This window comes from Trachypithecus francoisi, unplaced genomic scaffold, assembly GCF_009764315.1.
Source record: "Trachypithecus francoisi isolate TF-2019V2 unplaced genomic scaffold, Tfra_2.0 Lachesis_group9, whole genome shotgun sequence".
In the NCBI taxonomy this organism is placed as follows: Eukaryota; Metazoa; Chordata; class Mammalia; order Primates; family Cercopithecidae; genus Trachypithecus; species Trachypithecus francoisi.
The window spans coordinates 19,321,592-19,341,227 of NW_022681474.1; the positions used below are offsets into that span (position 1 = coordinate 19,321,592).

Consider the following 19,636-nt stretch of genomic DNA (forward strand, 5'->3'; position numbering starts at 1 on the left):
GTTTTGTCGGCCGGGCGCGGTGGCTCAAGCCTGTAATCCCAGCACTTTGGGAGGCCGAGACGGGCGGATCACGAGGTCAGGAGATCAAGACCATCCTGGCTAACATGGTGAAACCCCGTCTCTACTAAAAATACAAAAAACTAGCTGGGCGAGGTGGCGGCGCCTGTAGTCCCAGCTACTTGGGAGGCTGAGGCAGGAGAATGGCGTGAACCCGGGAGGCGGAGCTTGCAGTGAGCCGAGATTGCGCCACTGCACTCCAGCCTGGGCGACAGAGCGAGACTCTACCTCAAAAAAAAAAAAAAAAGAAGTTTTGTCCTGTGTGAAGGCTTAAAGCTGGAGCTTGTACTAGGGCCTGCTTTAAGGTTTTGAAGGCTGTTTCTGCCCCTGGTTCCCACTCTACTAGATGAGTATTTTCCCTCTGTGTAGCTTTGATTAGAGTATAGAGGGGCCTGGCTATCTTGCTGTACCTGTGGATCCACAGTCAGCAAAAGCCGGTGATTCCAAGGAACCCCCGCAACTGTTTGAATGTCTTAGGGCAAGGATAAGCCAGTGTAGGCTGCATTCGTTCCTTGCTGAGGGCCCTGGTCCCTCTGGCGAAGATGAGGCCTAGATATTTGACCTGCTGGAGGCAAGGCTGGGCCTTTGACCTAGACGCCTTGTACCCTTGATTAGCCAGAAAGTTCAAGAGATCTAGAGTAGCCTGCTGGCATGAGGCTTCCAAACCGGTAGCCAAAAGTAAGTCATCCACATACTGAAGGACCAGAGTGCCTGGACTTGAGAAGTGGCCTGGATCCTGGGCCAGTGACTGACCAAACAGGTGAGGGCTATCCCTAAACCCTTGAGGCAAGACCGTCCACGTAAGTTGGGACATGTAGTCTGTGGGATCCTCAAAGGCAGAGAAACTGGGAGTCAGAGTACAGGGGAATACAGAAGACGGCATCCTTGAGGTCCAGAACAGTGAACCACTCTGCCTCCCTGGCATTTGAGAGAGCAGGGTACAGGGGTTGGGTACAACTAGATGTAGAGGAACCACCGCCTCATTGATGAGTCCAAGATCCTGCACTAGTCTCCAATGACCATTCAGTTTTGTACTCCTAGAGTTGGGGTGTTGCAGGGACTGCTGCATTTCCTTACTAAGCCTTGAGCTTTTAAATGTTTAACAATATCCTATAATCCTTTATGAGCTTCAGGTCTTAAGGTATATTGCCTTTGATAAGGAAAAGTGGTGGGTCTCTTAGCCTGATTTGGACTGGGTGGGCATTTTTTGCTCTTCCAAATTGTCCTTCCAATACCCAGACTTCAGGGTTGATTCCCTCCTCAAGTAGGGGACAACAAATGGGTAACTTGTTCCCCATATTCATGTAGATAATAGCTCCAGCTTTGGCTAATATATCCCTCCCTAATAAGGGTGTGGGACTTTCAGGCATAACAAGAAAGGCATGTGGAAAGAGCAAAGTCTCCCAATTACAACTGAGGAGGTGGGAGAAATATCTGGTTACAGGCTGTCCCAGGATTCCTTGGATGGTAACGGACCTTGAGGACAGTCATCCAGGACAGGAAATTAACACTGAGAAGGCCGTGCCAGTGTCCAGGAGGAAGTCAATTTCCTGGCCCTCAATGGTTAAATGTACTCAGGGCTCAGTGAGGGTGATGACATGAGCTGGTGCTTGCCCCAGGCACCCTCAGTCCTGTTGTTTGATCATCTGGTTGGGGGCTTCTGGCCCAATGCACCTTCCAGTGATTACCTTGGCATCGTGGACATGGACAAGGGGGCAGCTTGTTTCTCGTTGGACAATCTTTTTTAAAGTGTCCTTCTAAACCACATTGATAACAAGCCCTCCCAGGTGATTGGCCTGCTCCATTTTTGTCCTTTCTGAACCACCAAGGTTTGTTTGTCTGAGGGCCATGACTAAGGCTGCGGCCTTTCTCTGATCTCACTTTTCCTTTTGGGCCTGTTTCTCTTGGTCCCTATTATAGAACACCGAGGTTATCAGGTTTAATAATGCCTCCAGATTTTGTTTAGGGCCGAGGGCTCGTTTTTGAAGATTTCTCCTGATATCTGCAGCTGATTGGGTAATAAACTTATCTTTTAGGATCAGTTGACCCTTGAGTGAGTTGGGTGACAAGGAAGTATATTTTCTTAAGGCCTCCCGTAGCTGCTCGAGGAAGGCAGAAGGATTTTCTTCCTTTCCCTGAGTTATGGTGGACATCATTGAATAATTCATGGACTTTTTCCTAATTCTCCTTAGTCCTTCTAGAACACAGGTTAGCAGATGTTGACGACTCCAGTCCCCATGATCTGAGTCGAGGTCCCAGTGGCGATCCATACTGAGGATGGCTTGTTGACCACTAGGGAATTTGTCCCTTTCTTCGGCTGTCATTCTATCATTTACTTGACTAAGATATCAGGTATCTCCAAACTCTCAGGCTGCAGTTAAAGCTGCATTCTTTTCATTAAAGGCCAGGGTTTGATCTGACAATAGCATGACTCTCCAAGTGAGATCAAAGGTTTGCCCTAGGCCCTCTAGGACATCTACGTACCTATCAGGATCATCTGAAAACTTCCCCAGGTCTGCCTTGATCTGCTTTAAATCAGAGAGGGAGAAGGGGACATGTACCCGGGTTGGACCAAATTCCCCTTCCCCTACAGCTTGAAGGGGACATAACCGATAGCCTGGGGGTTTTTGTGGTCCCTTGGAGATTTCTTTGCTTATTTCCTTCTGGGCAGGGGAGATTAGAGGAGGCTTATCATTAATAGGAAGGGGAGCTATAGTGAGGCTAGGATATGGGGGTAAGCTGAAAGGTCCTCCTGTGGGATGTAAATTGCAAGTTTTGCATAGTTGTGTATTCTCCTTCAATGAAAAGAAAGCTTGGACATAAGGTATTTCACTCTGTTTGCCTTCCCTCTTACAGAAAAGGTCAAGCTGCAGGATAGTATTGTAAAGTATACTTCCTCAGGTGGCCATTTTTCCCCATCAGAGGGGGAATACTGGGGCCAGAGCATAGTGCAGAAAAAAAATGAGCTGCCTCTTTTTCACAGTTTGCAGGTCAAATTGGTCCCAATGGCTTAGGATGCATTTCAAGGGTGAGCCTGTTGATGCCTGACTGTTTCCCATCTGAAAGACAAAACCACCCGCGGTTTTGGTTTGGTTTGTTTTTTCCCCCTGCCCAAGAACCTGCAAGGGTCCCTGGACCCTGCTAATTAGAATAGTTGCGCTCACTGACACAGCAGCAGAAACACTAGTTTTCCTCCTAGACCACAAGGAGAACTGAGGACGGTCGGATTTAGTGGCCCTTACTGATGCATTCTCAAAAACCTGCACCCTTGCCTGTTCTCCTAGACCACAAGGAGGACTGAGAAAAATCGGGTTTAGTGGCCTTTACTGACACATTCTCAAAAACCTGTTAGAGTCCTAAACATTCTCCTGTTAGTACTGGGACCTTACCCGTGTCCTATAAAGATGTTATGCCCCCAAAATGAAGCGGAGGGCCATACCCTGAGGGAGGGAAGGGATCTCCAGAGTTGGAAGAGTGATGCATTTTATCCTCACTTATACGAATAGGAAGGATACAATTTCTGAGGCTCCCCATATCCTAGCTTCAGCAATAGCTTTTGTTAGGCCTGCTTGTCTGAGGAGGGATCCTAAAATTTCAGATAGTCCCCGTTACAACGGGGCTTTCAGCAAAAATTATGTCTTTCTGATTGGTGAGTTCGGGTGCCTAAAGAAGGTAACAGAGTCCTGGAGTTTATACTAGAAATCATTCTTACAGGAGAAACTAGAAAAGCATGAGAGACGGAGTGGTTTTTAGAAGCGGGACTAGCCTTGGAGAAGAGCAACGAGAGGAAGTTTGTCTGACAGGCATTAGGACCCAGGAGGCAAAGGTCAAGATAGATAGGATAGATGGACAAGTCTCGCTTGGGCGACATGACTTTGCGAGTTCCACTCATGGCCACAGGGTCAACCGACTTGTCGGGACCCCGGAGCTGAATGGCTTTCCTCTCTGTCAACCCTCGGCTCAGCCCAGAAGTACAGAAAAAGCGGAAGCTGGTTCCAGGCCAACCAACGCTCCCAACTCCAAAGAGTTGGGGGTTGTTTAGAGCCTTTTCCCAGTAAGTCTGACACCCATGTCTTTAGTCCGGCGGCCGTGCTAGTTGCTTTTAACTGGCTGACAGGTGCCTGGTATTTAGCCCCCAAATTCTAAGGAAAAATAGGACAGACTAGCAAGCGAAAGGGGTCCGATGGTACTCACCACTTGGTGATTGTCCCATCTGGGTCGCCAAAATGTGTCCGGAATTTATTCCTTCCAGTGGGTTCTTGGTCTCGCTGACTTCAAGAATGAAGCTGCGGACCCTCACGGTGAGTGTTACAGTTCTTAAAGATGGTGTGTCCAGAGTTAGTTTGTTCAAATGTTCAGATGTGTCTGCAGTTTCTTCCTTCCAGTGGGTTTGTGGTCTCACTGACTTCAGGAGTGAAGCCACAGACCTTTGCAGTGAGTATTATACAGCTCATAAAGGTAGTGCGGACCCAAAGAGTGAGCAGCAGCAAGCGTTATTGTGAAGAGTGAAAGAACAAAGCTTCTACAGTGTAGAAGGGGACCCGAGCAGGTTGCCACTGCTGGCTCAGGTGACCAGCTTTTATTCCATTAGGCCCCACCCATGTCCTGCTGATTGGTCCATTTTACAGAGAGCTGATTGGTCCATTTTACAGAGCACTGATTGGTCCATTTTACAGAGCACTGATTCGTATGTTTTTACAGAGTGCTGATTGGTGCATTTACAAACCTTTAGCTAGACACAGAGAGCTGATTGGTGCATTTACAAACTTTTAGCTAGACAGAAAAGTTCTCCAAGTCCCCACCCCACCCAGAAGCTCAGCTGGCTTCACCTGTCAGTAGTTTCCAAACTTTAATCACCAGGGAGAAGGCCGGGCACGGTGGCTCAAGCCTGTAATCCCAGCACTTTGGGAGGCCGAGACGGGTGGATCACCAGGTCAGGAGATCGAGACCATCCTGGCTAACACGATGAAACCCTGTCTCTACTAAAAAAATACAAAAAACTAGCCAGGCGAGGTGGTGGGCGTCTGTAGTCCCAGCTACTCGGGAGGCTGAGGCTGGAGAATGGCGTAAACCCAGGAGGCGGAGCTTGCAGTGAGCTGAGATCCGGCCACTGCACTCCAGCCTGGGCCACAGAGCAAGACTCCGTCTCAAAAAAAAAAAAAAAAAAAAAATCACCAGGGAGACCAGTTAAGACACAGATTATTGGGACCCACTTCAGAGTTTGTGATTCTGTAGGCCTGGGATGGGGCCCAAGAATTTGAATTTCTAACAAATTCCAGGTAATGCTGATGCTCTCTCTAGGGACCACATTTTGGGAACCACTGCTCTGGGGCTCTCCACTTGCAGATTGGCCCACCTGCAATTTGTAGTAATTTCAGACCTCTTGTTAAAGGAGACCTTCCATCTTCAGAGGAATGATGATCCCTACCTGCTTCCTGAGCCACCAATTTGTAGGTGGGATCCAGATGTGCTCCTTCCTGTTTGACAAGTACAACACATGCCCCTGGCTTTGTGCATCTCAGCTCAAATCCTTCTCTTCTCAGGCCAACGCTACCCCTTCCCATCCCTGTCTGACTGACTTTCATTCTTTCTCATCTATCCCTATCCTTTCTCTGCTTAACGTCAAGGTGAGCCTTAAATCTCCTTCTATTCCATTGCACCTGAGATACTCCCACCCCACCTTGCAGTTAACTTGCTATACTCTTCATCCCTAGAAACTTCATTCTGCTTCTTTCTTTATCTAAGGCAATTTATTACTACACCTACAATTAATACAATTAACCAAATTCTTTCCACTTTGATGTCACTTCCTCTCTTAATCCTAACAGACTTAACTCTCCAAGTTCCATCAGTGTCTAAGTATATTTCTTAAACCCTTGCATGAGATTACTACCTGGGTTCCATTATTTGTTCATGGTACTGTTTCTAAGTTTGGAACTGAAAAAGAAAAAATTGTTGGTCAAATAGCAACTGCAAATACAACTGAGATCAGCACCCGGCTTACCATAAACAAACCACTGCATCTGAAATCCTTTCTCATGGCGGCCAACCCCATCTGTAAGGAGCAGCACTTGAAGCTTGGAGCTTGTAGTACTCCCTGGAGGGGGCAGGTCTACTCCACAGTAGCGTCCCATCCGCCGCGGTCCATCATAGAGCTGAAATAGAAGAGAAATCTCCCCATGTAAAAACACATGGTTTGTTGGATGGAAAAAGCCAAGTCTACCCAAGTGGCAAAAGCTGTTCCTGAGGTAAATCTGCTGAGGTGGGTTGAGCACACAGAACTCAACATAGGAATTAAAAATTGAAAATTGCATAGAGAGGGTTTTAGAGATGGATCTGCTTCGTAAGCCCAATAAATTTGGAAACCCAACTAGTAACTTTTGGTTTTATGTCAATATATCAAATCCAAAGTATAATTCAGGCTCAGAATAGGGAAATAGTAGGCATTCACATATTAACAACACATAGTGGGGCTCAATGAATAGCAGCTATTATAATTGTAAGATATAATTTTAAAATATTTTAAAATGTTTATGGGTACATAGTAGGTGTATATATTTATAGGGTACATGAGATACTTTGACACAGTAATACAATGTGTAATAATCATGTCATAGAAAATGGGGTAGCCATCCTCTCAAGATATAATTTTTAAAATAAATGCTACCTGTAAAATAATCAAACATTTTAGAAATGTATGAAAAAGGAAAATACATTGATTCAACTAAAGACAAACACTTAATATTTCATTAAATCCAAATAGTTATCATGATACTTTTTTCATTTGTATATACATGTAATATACCTATTTGTGCAGGTGTATATATGTGTTTATACATTTGAGCTACATATTTAATTGTGTTTCTTGTTTTTCATTGAACATATCACTAAATTGTCTCTGTAAACCTCGGCATAAAATGCCACAAATATAATGTATTTATATTATAATTATATTGTTGTTTCATATAAGATATTTCCAATATTTTGCTGATATAAATAGCTGTTTGATACTTTAAATGTTTCTTTTAAAAGATGCCTAGAAAGGGAATAACAAACAGTATAATCATATGGCTCTTTATAAAATATTATTAAATTTCTTACCAGAAAGTTTATACCAACTCATCCTCCCACCAGCAGTTAATAGAGGTGTTTTTTTCAGTGGAGCTTTGTCAATTATGATGACGATCACATTTTAAACTGGTACTGGTAGTGAAAAATTGCTCTTTGGTAATTGTCCTAATTTGTGTTATTTTGATTACTTTGACATTGAAGGATTTTTTTTTTTTTTTTATGTTTAGGGGCATTTAGATTTCTTCTCTTGGAAATTGTTTACTGATGTCTTTGCCGAATTTTCCATTGAGGTATTTATACATCCTCAAGGAGAAATGGAGGGTGCAAGGTTGTGTCCCCTTAACCCACCTCATTTAATGATTTTATCAGCTATATATCTCCAAACTGAAAAATAAAAATGGAAAACCTCTCTACTATATCTCTTCATTTGAGAAAGATAATGGCAATCCAACAAGACTGGCTTCCTCAGGACTCAGGCCATTACATTTTCACCCAATCGCCTTCATGTTCCCTTTAAACACTTTGTTCCAGTTACCCTTGGGATAAGCTGCCCGTGCCAATAAAACAGAAAATACCTGGTAATGGACTCACGGATTTCCTTGAGGATTCCCTTGGAGAGTACATCTACTTAAGAGTATGTGTGAATGTCTGTGTGTTTGCACGTATCCGTGCATAAATGTATAATCTGGATTCAATAAATTCCAGACTGACAAATTATTTTCATTGAACAAAATGTTATGACATGAAATATTGTTTGAAACATATTGATTTGAGTGTGGAGAACTTTACCACCAAATGTTACAAAGCACCTCCATGGAGCCGCCCCTAATCCCTGCAGTCAGGCATAAATTAGTCTGCCTTTGAAAGTCCTTAGCTTTTCATCTGTGCTTCTTTTGTGGAAATGGTCACATTCCCAGGCATTCTTGTTATGGGCTTGTGTGTCTTACCTCCGCTACCGATTGTGAGTTGCCTTAAAGCACAGACCACCTCTGGCCTTCCCCTCACTGCCCAGAGCAGGGCTTTGATAAAGGCAGCTTCCCCATGCATCGCCAACGAATGAATGCAGTGATTTCCCCCACCAGCTGTATTTATTTTACTAGGACCCAATCTGCCCGATTACTGGCACTCTGTATAGTTAGATAGGTAGTAATACCATACAATCCTCAATTTCAACAGGCTCCTCTTAGACCGTAAAGGATTTGGATCCTTTGTGCCACTCAGTAGAAGGGAGAACCAGGCAAGGGCCTTGTTCAAGGTCAGGATAAATTGCAGATTTTTAAACCTTGACCTGTCTCGTTGAGTTCTCACATCGGCTGCTCATCATACGTGCTTGTGAGGTTTCAGGGAAGTCAGCAGAGATTTTTAAAAAGACAAGCTCAGAAGTCCATTATGTCATTCACCCCGAAGTACTAAACCTAAGCATTTTAAGCAAATGGATAAAGATGAGTTTTATTTTTCAGGTTTATTGCTGTAGCTTCCCTTTTTTCTGTTTTTCATACGCTGCTTTGAATGTGTATATTTACTATCAAGTTTCTAATATTCTACACATTTATCAGAAAGCTCCCCTACAATGAAGAGGGGAGAATGAGAGAAGAATAAAGCAACATAAAAAGAAGAGGGAAACAAAACGGAACAGAAGCTTTTCACCTTAGTGCTCAGTCCCACCCTCTCATGCAGGGGGAAAAACGGGAGGGCAAGAGGCCAATTTGCAGTCTGTGCTTCTAAATCCCTGCTTCCCTGCAGGAGATTCATCTCAGCTTTAGAGTTTTTCTTAATTCTAGGGCATGAAGTCCAGTTCTAAACTAATTAGCACAGAAACAAACATACTGCTCCCAAGTAGTGGAGTAATTAGCAAGCAAATGCTCTACCGTCTTCCACCCCCAAAATCTTAACCTTCGGATTGTAATTTAGTGACCACAGCATAAATTATTTCATTTTTGTCAGGCCTCCGAGCCAAGCTAAGCCGTCATAACCCTTATCCAACAAAACATAAGATTTCTCCATAACTATAATCACCTTAAGCTCGACGGGTCTTACGGAATACTAGGTCGCAACATGTTGAGGAATCATATTTCAATTCTGCACAAGGTCACGAACAACATAGCGTTTTTGCCTCTCAGCTCTGCAAGGTTAAGAGATGTGGCATTTTCACATGACTTAGAGGGATTTTTTTTTTCCTTCCTTCCGGATGGGATTATGCATTGAAGGAGACCCCTGAATCTCAGCTGTTCAGTGGTCTTTTATAACCCATTGTAAAAGTACTGGGTGGGGGTGGAGGGGTTAGGCAGTAGGTTTGGGGGGCAACACTGATGAATGACAATTCTTTTATTTTTCCCTTTGAAGGGGAGAAAATTATGCATTAAAATAAACATCAAATAGACATTTGTGAAAATGCTTAAATATAATGCCCAATCAAGTAATAAATAAATGTGTAGAACAATGTCTCGAAAAGGAAAAAAAAACTCATAACTCATTTTTTAAAGTTTGTCGTTAATAAAATCAGGTTTTTTGTTTATATTCACACAGATGGGTAATGTCACCTCTACAATTCATTCCCGCACAAATTGACCACCCAAAACCACACAAAAAGGAACAGGCATTTTTCAAAGTATACAAATACAGGTTACCATGGAAACCCGTCTCACGGATTCTGATTCTGTTTTCAGAGCAGAATGTTAACCACAGGACGTTCCAGCTGTGACTCACTGCAACTACCGACAAGCACGCTGGAGTGGCCTTGCTTTCAGAGAGCCTAAAGATCTACTCAGAGTGAGCAATACTTGAAGTTCTGAGTTACAGAAAGGAAACTAGTAAAACCTAAGAAAGATTGTGATTCTCACCTTGAATATGCAGATCTAATTTCTGTAACTATGTTTAGGGGTATTTTTCTAAGTTACTAAAATAATGCTTACATTTTCAAATTGGCCATTAAATGTATCTTCAGATGTGGAAATGTGTATATTACAAAACCTTCCTCGGTGAAATCTTTTGTTATTCTCTTAAGGAGATTATTCATTCAGGATTTTCGTGGCTTAGGTCCCCCCACCCCCATCCTACCCCAAAATATCTCAACTCCTCTTGACACACTCAGAGAGGAAGGAAATCTCTTGCCTTAGCCACACTTAACCAGTTTCTATCTACTTCCTTTGTGCGGGTTTGATAATTTGGCACGTAGTTTACGATACCACTAGTGAATTCAGACTCCAGTTGCAATAGGAAATGATCCGTGGACTTCTAAATAGGAAGGACCCATAACAAAGGGGAGGATATAAAACTGAAGACACCAAGTGTGGTCAATCACTGATAGAGATCCAATTTTTTTGTAAGACTGAGGGTACTTAGGAGTCACTGCAAGTCAAGTTCTAAGTGAACAGAGACCCATCCACTCCACCTGTTCCCTCAGTAGAATTCAACTTTATGAATTGCAGGATCTCCAAGAACAAAAATATGCCTTTCAAGTGCCTTGCTTGCTAAATTGTTTTATGGCTAAAAATTTAAAACTGTAATAAATTAAAATTTTAATTAATTATATATATGAGCTTGGGATGTAGAGATTAATTTTTTTCTTAACTATTTGTTTGTCTGAGACAGGATCTTGCTCTGTTGCACAGGCTGGAGTGCAGTGGTGCAGTAAGGTTCACTGTAGCCTCACCCTCCCAGGCTCAAGCCATCCTCCTGCCTAAGCCTTCTGGTGGCTGAAACTACAGGCATGCACTACCACGCCCAGCTATTTTTTTTTAAATTTTTTGTAGAGACGGAGTTTCACCATGTTGCCCAGACTGGTCTCGAAATCCTGGGCTCAAGCAATCTGCCCACCTCGGCTTCCCAAAGAGCTGGGATTACAAGTGTGAGCCACCATGCCCAGCCCCAAACTCATTTTAGAATCTCAGTGAGTGACAATTAAAACTCAGCCTTTCTGTTTTAGATTGACATCTAATGCATACTGTTTGTAAATATTGTTTATTTTATTTCCTGGAAGGTTTTCTGGAAGAAAATTATTTTTTATAGAAGATCAATTTTAAGAATTAATTACATAGGCCGGGCGCGGTGGCTCAAGCCTGTAATCCCAGCACTTGGGAGGCCGAGACGGGCGGATCACGAGGTCAGGAGATCGAGACCATCCTGGCTAACACGGTGAAACCCCGTCTCTACTAAAAAATACAAAAAATTAGCCGGGCGAGATGGCGGGCGCCTGTAGTCCCAGCTACTCGGGAGGCTGAGGCGAGAGAATGGCGTAAACCTGGGAGGCGGAGCTTTCAGTGAGCTGAGATCTGGCCACTGCACTCCAGCCTGGGCGACAGAGTGAGACTCCGTCTCAAAAAAAAAAAAAAAAAAGAAGAATTAATTACATATAGTCCATGTAGAAAAAGCAATTCAAGAGTTTCTTTAGGATGATATCATTAAAGCATGGAGAAACTTCTGGAGAATAACTTGGCCCATTTCCAATTACAAATCTTTGCAAATTCCAAAAAATCTCTATTCTTTAGAGCTTAATATGTAATTGAAATAATTCATCTGCTGTGAGGAGAAATTTTAGGTGTAGTAGAGAATCCCCTATTCTTTCTACAGAATAAAAATTCTAGTCAATGAAAAGATGAACGTTAAATTTTTGAGAACTATACTCAATGATTTTATAGAATGGCATTTTGAAGACAGTGTCACTAATAGAACATTATATTTCAATCACAAGCAGGAAAGTCATTTTATTGTAGAATGTACTAATGTCAATGTGGCCAGAGCCAGGCTCTGTTTTCATAGTCCAGCTCTAAAATTTAGAGAACACAATTTTGTGAAAATTATTGAACTTCTTCAACCTAAAATGTCTTTATCTATAAATTTGGCACCATAATGATACTTATCTCATAATATTGTTGCCAACAGCAAATGAGATAAACCACGTAATACGTTTGCTATGAGGCCTGGCATGTGGAATGTGCTCAAAATGTTACTCTAACTCTTTGTCAGAGGCAAAGGGAATCAACATTTTTTCCAGAGAAACCACCCCAAAATAGCTATGAGAAAAGAAAGATGTTGGGGATTAGAGAACAGGAGCTGACTCATGTAAAATAGTTCACAGAAATCATCACTGGTAGGGCAGACGGGGAAGTGATGAATTCAGTGAGGAGGTGGAGGCCCGTGTGTTGCTATGACAACTTGGGCATTGTGGAGACTGAGGCATCCCGGACAGCCATGCAGAAACCAAGGAGAATCATCATGTGTGGGGTGGAGATAAGTATGCTGTGTGTGTGGTGGGGACTGCAGGAGGACAGATCATGCAGGGGACAGCAGCAAAGAGAGTTAGAAAAACAGAAGCTGTTAAGGCTGCCATGGTGAGGTGGATAGAGTCCATTGGCAAGCAAAGTGGCTCTCGTGCTAAAAGTGAGAAGCATTTCTTCCTGTTGCAGCCTCCCCTCCCCTTTGGGTCCTACCCAGCCCTGTAGTTCCCACTGCTGAATCACTGGAGCTCCAGAAGGATGGGACCTAGGGAATTCTCAGGGCATCTGCTCGGACGTTCCCCACCCCAAACAACCACCACAGCAGGATCTATGGAGAGGCCTCATTAGGGCGATCGTTAAAAATGTTGATACTGAAGTTTGCGCTCACATCTCCTGGAAAAACTTGGAACTTTATCCAAGTTTAGGTTACTTTAAATTTGAAAGGCTTTGAAATGTTCCTGCAACAACAGTAGAAATTGCAAAACAAGAATCACAGAGGCCGGGCGTGGTGGCTCAAGCCTGTAATCCCAGCCCTTAGGGAGGCCGAAGCTGGTGATCACTTGAGGCCAGGAGTTTAAGACCAGCCTGGGCAACATGGCGAAACCCTGTCTCTACTAAAAATACAAAAAATTAGCCGGGTATGGTGGTGTACACCTGTAGTCCCAGATACTTGGAAGGCTGAGGCAGGAGAATCGCTTGAACCCCAGGAGGTGGAGCTTAAACCACTCGGTGCCAAGATTGCACCGTTGCACTACAGCCTGGGAAACAGAGCAAGACTCTGTCTCAAAAAAATAAATAAATAAAAAATAAGAATCACAGAGGAGATACAGGGCTCCCATTGTGGACAAGTCATGCCCAACGGGGCAAATGCAAAATCAAATCATGGTGGATAAATGAGGCAAATGTAGAGGAAGGCTGATAAGCAGAGCATGGTTAATCCCAGCTGACTCCAAGATGGCCCTCAGGAGGCTAAGTCCCCTCCATAAGGCTCATGGCCACTTATAGCATGCTCCCTGAGATAGGCACAGGAAAAGCCGCCTTGCCATGTGCTGAGAGGGTGGGGCAGGAAATATGAAATGTCATCTAAAAGTAACCATTTCTCATAATGCTGGGCTTTGCATGAGAGCAAAAACCCCATTGAAAGACCACATTTTGAGTTACTTGGCATCACTCTGAGTTACAGGTCTGTCTCATATAAAAACCAGTATTTCCCTTCTATGTGGTGGCTAGTTGCTGTCTGCTCTTACTAGTGAATTTGCATTTTTATTTCTGCTTTCTATATACTACTCCTGTTAGAAGCCACAATTTGGGTCTATTTATTTTTTAAATCATTGTCTAATCATGGATGTGGGAAAACATTTAACTACAAAGATACTTATCTCAGAACTGTTGATAATGGTAAAGATTTAAAAAGATTCTAAGTGTTTCACAACAAGAATCGGTGGCTATATTGTGATGATGGGATGTGCAATGTTGAAAATGACATAATAAATAACATGGGGAAATAGTCACAAGCTATTGTTAGGTGAAAAATATTATTATGGGTTAGTGTGTACAGAATAAACTCCTTTGAATATTAAAATAAAATAAATATACAAGGAGCGATGACATGAAATCAATACCACCAAATAGTAGTAATAGTGATATAATTTAGGATTTTTTAATCTAGTTTTTTCTACATTTTCCCGATTTCCTATAATGACTATGAATTCCTTTGTGATCCAATAAATTTATTTTTAAAGCAGTATCTTTGGGGACCTATTGACATGGCAATAGAGATATGCATTAGTAATGCTTCTCCAATCTCAGAATTTCATGCCCTTTTAGACTGTCAAATAAACACCGGGCCTACTAAAAATATTATATTGTCTATCTCCATAATCTTTTCTTATGTATCTCAAGGTTATACGTAAAAATTAATCCACTGAAATGTTACCATGTAAGGTAATCTGCTCCAGCATTAATTTAAAATCATATTTTGCCTATAATGCTTCCTTTTATCATAACTAGTTATTATTAATTAGACTAATTATTTATACAAAATTATTTCTTTATTCCCATGATGTGACTATTACCCATTGCATACCTATATCAAAACATAGCATGTACCCCATAACATATACACCTATGTACCCACATAAAATTAAATTTTTTAAAAAATAATAATGTCTTCAGATGTTCAGGGACTGACAGCTTCATGTAAACATAAATTTCAATAGTCACTGATGGAGCAAGGGCTTCTAAATCCCTCCCTACTGGTAAGTGAAATGCTTTGAAAGCCAAGCATACTCTCCTGTGTATACATGAAAATTTAATTCCATAAACCTCAGCCTTCCCTCTGCCAATTGTCCTGCTACAGTAAAACACTGAACATTTATTATTATTATTATTATTATTCTGCCTCTTAAAATTCTCACCACCTGCTGCAGACGGTCTCAGGAACAGAGAAGAACCTGGTTCGTAGAACAACGTGAAATCATAGACCTTTGAGCTGGAAGAAGCCGGAGGACTGCCATCCGGGTTCTCCCTGAAGACAGTGAGAGCAGGAAAAGAGAGTCTATTAAATAAAGAGCCCGCCAGGCATGGTGGTTCACGCCTATAATCCCAGCACTTTGGGAGGCCAAGGTGAGTGGATCACGCCAGGCCAGGAGCTCGAGACCAGACTGGCCATGATGGCGAAACCCCGTCTCTACTAAAAATACAAAAATTAGCCAGGCGTGGTGGTGGGTGCATGTAATCTCAGCTACTCAGGAGGCTGAGGGAGGAGAATGGCTTGAATCTGGGAGGCGGAGGTTGCAGTGAGTTGAGAATGTGCCACTGCACTCAAGCCTGGGCAATAGAGTGAGACTCCATCTCAAAACAAATAAAGAAAGAAAGAAAAAATAATAAACAAACAAACAAACAAACAAAGAGCCAATGTAGGAACTGCAGGGTGAAGATGTTGTGTTTAAACAAAATTCTGTAATGTTGCAATTGGAAATCTTTCCCATTTTAAAAAGTAGAAAGTCAATATTAGTTAACTGAAATCCACAGCTGTGATTACCAGTGTTTAACATTTAGCATTTTGCTCAATGCATGCTTATTCATACCATGAGCCTGTCTGATGGTGGAAGAGACCTTTCGGTCGCCCTGCCTTTGGCCAGTCTGAGGAGAAGAACAACCTGAGGTCAACCAGGAAAGGCAGTGTGCATAGGACAATTCAAGTTCTGAGGATCTAATGGAATTTTTACTGCTTCAGGGTAGTTTAGAAATTATTTTAAGTTTAATTATTATTCATCCTAATTCTGTTCTTCACGTTTGAACAGAGAAAACACGCAGAGTTTCTTTTGAATCTGAGAGCAGAGGCTCTTTTGAAGGTTGGAATGTTTGGTTCATTAACTGCTGCAAATTAATGCAATCATATGAAAATCCTTCATTGTAAAAGATGCTCAGAAAAGATCAGCATTTCTTTTTAAGGAAAGGGATTTTGATCACACTGAAATAACATTCTTCTTTCAATTTTTTGTAATTAAAAAAATCACATTTTCCTCAGGCAATCTTAAAACCAAAATTTCTTCTAAAATGCCTCATACTAAACTCAATGACACTACAAAGCATCTGGCTTCACTAACAGATATATTTCATTCTAAACTTTTTTTGAATCCAGGTATCATGCTTAGTACGGTGCTAGACTCATATCTGGTATTAAGATATAAATTGAACTGTTTGGTAAACTCTTCCCAGCTTTTATGCATGTTTTTGAACAGCAGCTGAACTTAGAATTGTATTAGCTTATCTCTAAGCTCTAAGCAAAATGCAAAAGTCCCAGAAGCAAATTTCCTTTGACAGACAGTTCCAGGAAGCATGACTCATCTGCCCAGGAAGCGTTGGAGGTGGAGCCATAATCAAAGTCGGCTCAGATCCACTGCTGCTCAGATGAAATCTCATCTGCCTCTCTGCATCTCGCCAACTGGAAAACAGGATGTTACCTACAATCCCAGTGGCTTTTGCAGGAAAACTGGAAGGCAGGAGAAGCAGCACTGCTTTCAACACAGTGGGGCCAATTGATGTAAATTACAATTGGACAGGCGGCTCTGGAAACCACAGATTTATTTACCGCAACATGCTATAGAGCAAGGACCCTAATCCCCAGACCGGTACCGGTGGCATTAAACTCTCATAGGAGCATGAACCCTATTGTGAACTGCACATGGGAGGGATCTAGGTTTCACGCTTCTTATGAGAATCGAACGACTGATGATCTGTCACTTTCCCATCACCCCCCAGTGGTACCGTCTCATGCAGGAAACCAATCTCAGGGCTCCCATTGATTCTACATGATGGTGACTTGTATAATTCTTTCATTATATATTACGATGTAAGAATAATGGAAATAAAATGCACAATAAATACAATGCACTTGAATCATCTCAAAACCACCCTCCTACCCCACCCCTGGTCCGTGGAAAAACTGTCTTCCACTAAAACGGTCCATGGTGCCAAAAAGATTGGGGTCTCCTGCTTCAGAGAGCAAAAAATAATCCATGAGGCTATGTTTATGTTAAAATAACCATAGGTAACATGTATTAGCACTTATTCCGTGCTGGTCATTATTATAAGTTAAAACTCGTAGCAGCTCTGTAATGCAGGTAGTATTATTATTTCCATTTTAGAGTTCTGGAAACTGAGGTAGGTAGAGGTTTAGTAATTTAATATTTCGAAAAGGCATCAACTACTCAAGAAGAATTTTTCCTATTTACTTCATTGGCACTTCTTTTCTTAAGAATAAGCATTGTTGGTCGGGTGTGGTGGCTCATGCCTGTAATCCCCAGCACTTTGGGAAGCCGAGGTGGGTGAATCACCTGAGGTCGGGAGTTTAAGACCAGCCTGATCAACATGGTGAAACCCCATCTCTACTGAAAATACAAAAATTAGCCAGGTGTGGTGGCGGGAGCCTGTGGTCCCGGCTACTCAGGAGGCTGAGGCAGGAGAATCATTTGAACCCAGGAGGCAGAGGTTGCAGTGAGCCAAGATCACGCCACTGCACTCCAGCCTGGGCGACAGAGCAAGACTCTGTCTCAAAAATAAAATAAAATAAAATAAAATAAGCGTTGTTAAACTCAAGGATACAGCAAGTCTTTATTCTCTCTAAAAATAGAGAGTAACCAAAACAATTTTTAAAATGATAGGGACAATACGAATGCTTCTGTTAGTCATTGAAATTAAAATTTTTTTCATTATTTTTCTTAACAGAGCTTTGAGTAAAATAAGTGGACAAAAATTGTTGGTTTTATCATTTGTCATTTATCCTTAGTGAGAAGGGTCAAAATGCATTAACCAAGCAGGCAGCCAGGCAGAAAACGAGGAAAATTAAATGTGTTAGAAATGAATCATTAATATGTCTCAAGCTAAAGAATTGAAGGCTCTCTATTTGTGAATTTTTCTACACCTTACTAAGGTGTTTCTCCTACATCAGCATCAGTGCAAATAATAACAGTGAACATTTATAGATGTGTTCACTATTTGCCAGACTTTGTTTTGGCTCTTTACATATATGGACTCATTGACTCTTAATTACTCCGTTTTACAGAAGCGGAAAGTGAGGCACATAGACACTAAGGAACTTGCCCAAGGTCACCTAGCTACTAAGTAGTGGAGTTTGGGTTTAAACTTCATTCTGAAGCAGGTACAGAGACTACCAATGTTGCACATCCTATCACATGTCTGGGTGCCCAGAAGATATTCTCTTGCGAGTGAGTGCTAGAGGACTTACTACATCTTTGTCGTTAGCATCCCACCATAGTCAGCAGATAAAAGAGTGCTGGCTGAGGCAGTTCTAATTCCAGCAACTCCCCTCTAGAACAATAGAAAGCACAGTGCCTGGAGCTGTTTTCAATAGGGAGCTAAAGACTGGGGTTTACCTTTAAACCAAGCAATTTGGAAACTGAAGAATCGTCCTTGGCACCTGTTTGGAATCTGTTATGCTGTCATGTGACCAGCAGTGATGTGCACTGCAAACACAAACGTTGATTTACGCTTCACTTATTAGAGACGACGCAAGGCCTTTACAAGGACAGAAGAAATTTGCCTTTAAACAGATTCTGAAGGCACACAGAGAAAGCAAAGCCCTTATGGAGACGTCCATGAATCGAGTTAGGGAACTCAGAAGAGAAAGAAAACAAAATGTGAACTCTGCCCGGAAAGGAAGCTAGACCACGCCAGGGAGGAGCCACCGCTCCTAACTGGCAGGGCACCAGGAATGGAGATGGCATTTCCAAGAGATGGAGGTCGGCTGGTGTAAGGGTGAGGACCATTTCCTGAAGTGTCCCAGAAGAAGCTGAATGACCAGGCAGGAGCTGGGCTCTCTCCAGAAGCGGCGTGGAGGGGAGTAATAAGCATTTCCTGAGTACTCAATATTTTCCAGGTGTCTGGATTATTATCTTCATTTTACACACGAGAGAACCAAAGCAGCCAGACATTAAATTCCTTGCCCAAGATCACAGCTGGTAAAGAGCTTTGGAGCCAGGTGGACTCCAGAGCCCACACTCTATTCATGCAGCACTGAGTGTGAACGTAGGTTCATCACTTTCTGCAGTGATGACACTCCCTGCACTGATATGGTTCCCATCTCAGTCCCTGCTCTCCTGTGGGCATAATTATACTCAGTTACTGGACTACTATGAGGATAGGCAATTATATCTATCAAAGTATCCGTAGTAGTGTCTAGCACATGATGGGCATTCCATTAATGATAAATATTATTGTAATTCTCAAAATAAACATCTGAGATGCGAAGAACTCTCTAATACCTCATGAACTTCAAAGTTTGCTTGTTTGTGTGAGGGGAAAATGAAATAAACTTGGAAAATATCTCTAGAATAATGTTTTCCTGAGAATGTTCTGTGGAATACAAATGTCCAATAGATGTTCATTAATCAGACTTCTGGGCAAAGATAATCTCTTTGGGACTAATCTCCCCTGGTGGTTGTCCCTGCATGCAGTTCTATCAGGCTATATTCTGATGTTTCCCTTTCCTTCATCCTGTTGTTCATCCATCTTTGTCAATTGTACCTCCTAAGTTCTCTTAAATCCTTCAATCACATGCTTCCTCCCCGCAATGGTGAAGACCTGGAGCCCTCTCTCTCCCTTGGCCTACAGCAATCCTCTTACTGGGTCTTCACCATAACTCTTACCTCCCTCCAGTTTATTCTGGCAGTCAGAGTGACTGTTTTAAAAGTGCAGATCTGACCACACCCTTGAAAGACCTCCTGCTGCTCTCCAGGAGGTCACCAAAACTCTTAATGTGCCCACCC

The 19,636-nt window shown here is 42.3% G+C and overlaps 1 protein-coding gene and 1 long non-coding RNA gene across 2 annotated transcripts in view; one reads left to right on the forward strand and one right to left on the reverse strand.

Moving 5' to 3' along the window:
• The window catches only part of CUBN (cubilin), a 332,666-nt gene that overhangs the window by 196,314 nt on the left and 116,716 nt on the right, over nt 1–19,636 (reverse strand). The window contains 1 exon segment of the mRNA XM_033208657.1: nt 6,062–6,212. Within this exon segment, the coding sequence (XP_033064548.1) occupies nt 6,062–6,212 (151 nt within the window).
• The window catches only part of LOC117082110, a 38,588-nt gene continuing 28,744 nt past the window's right edge, over nt 9,793–19,636 (forward strand). Inside the window, exons 1-2 of the long non-coding RNA XR_004436474.1 lie at nt 9,793–9,897; nt 14,774–14,969. This is a non-coding gene — a long non-coding RNA (uncharacterized LOC117082110). The remainder of the gene's footprint in view (nt 9,898–14,773; nt 14,970–19,636) is intronic.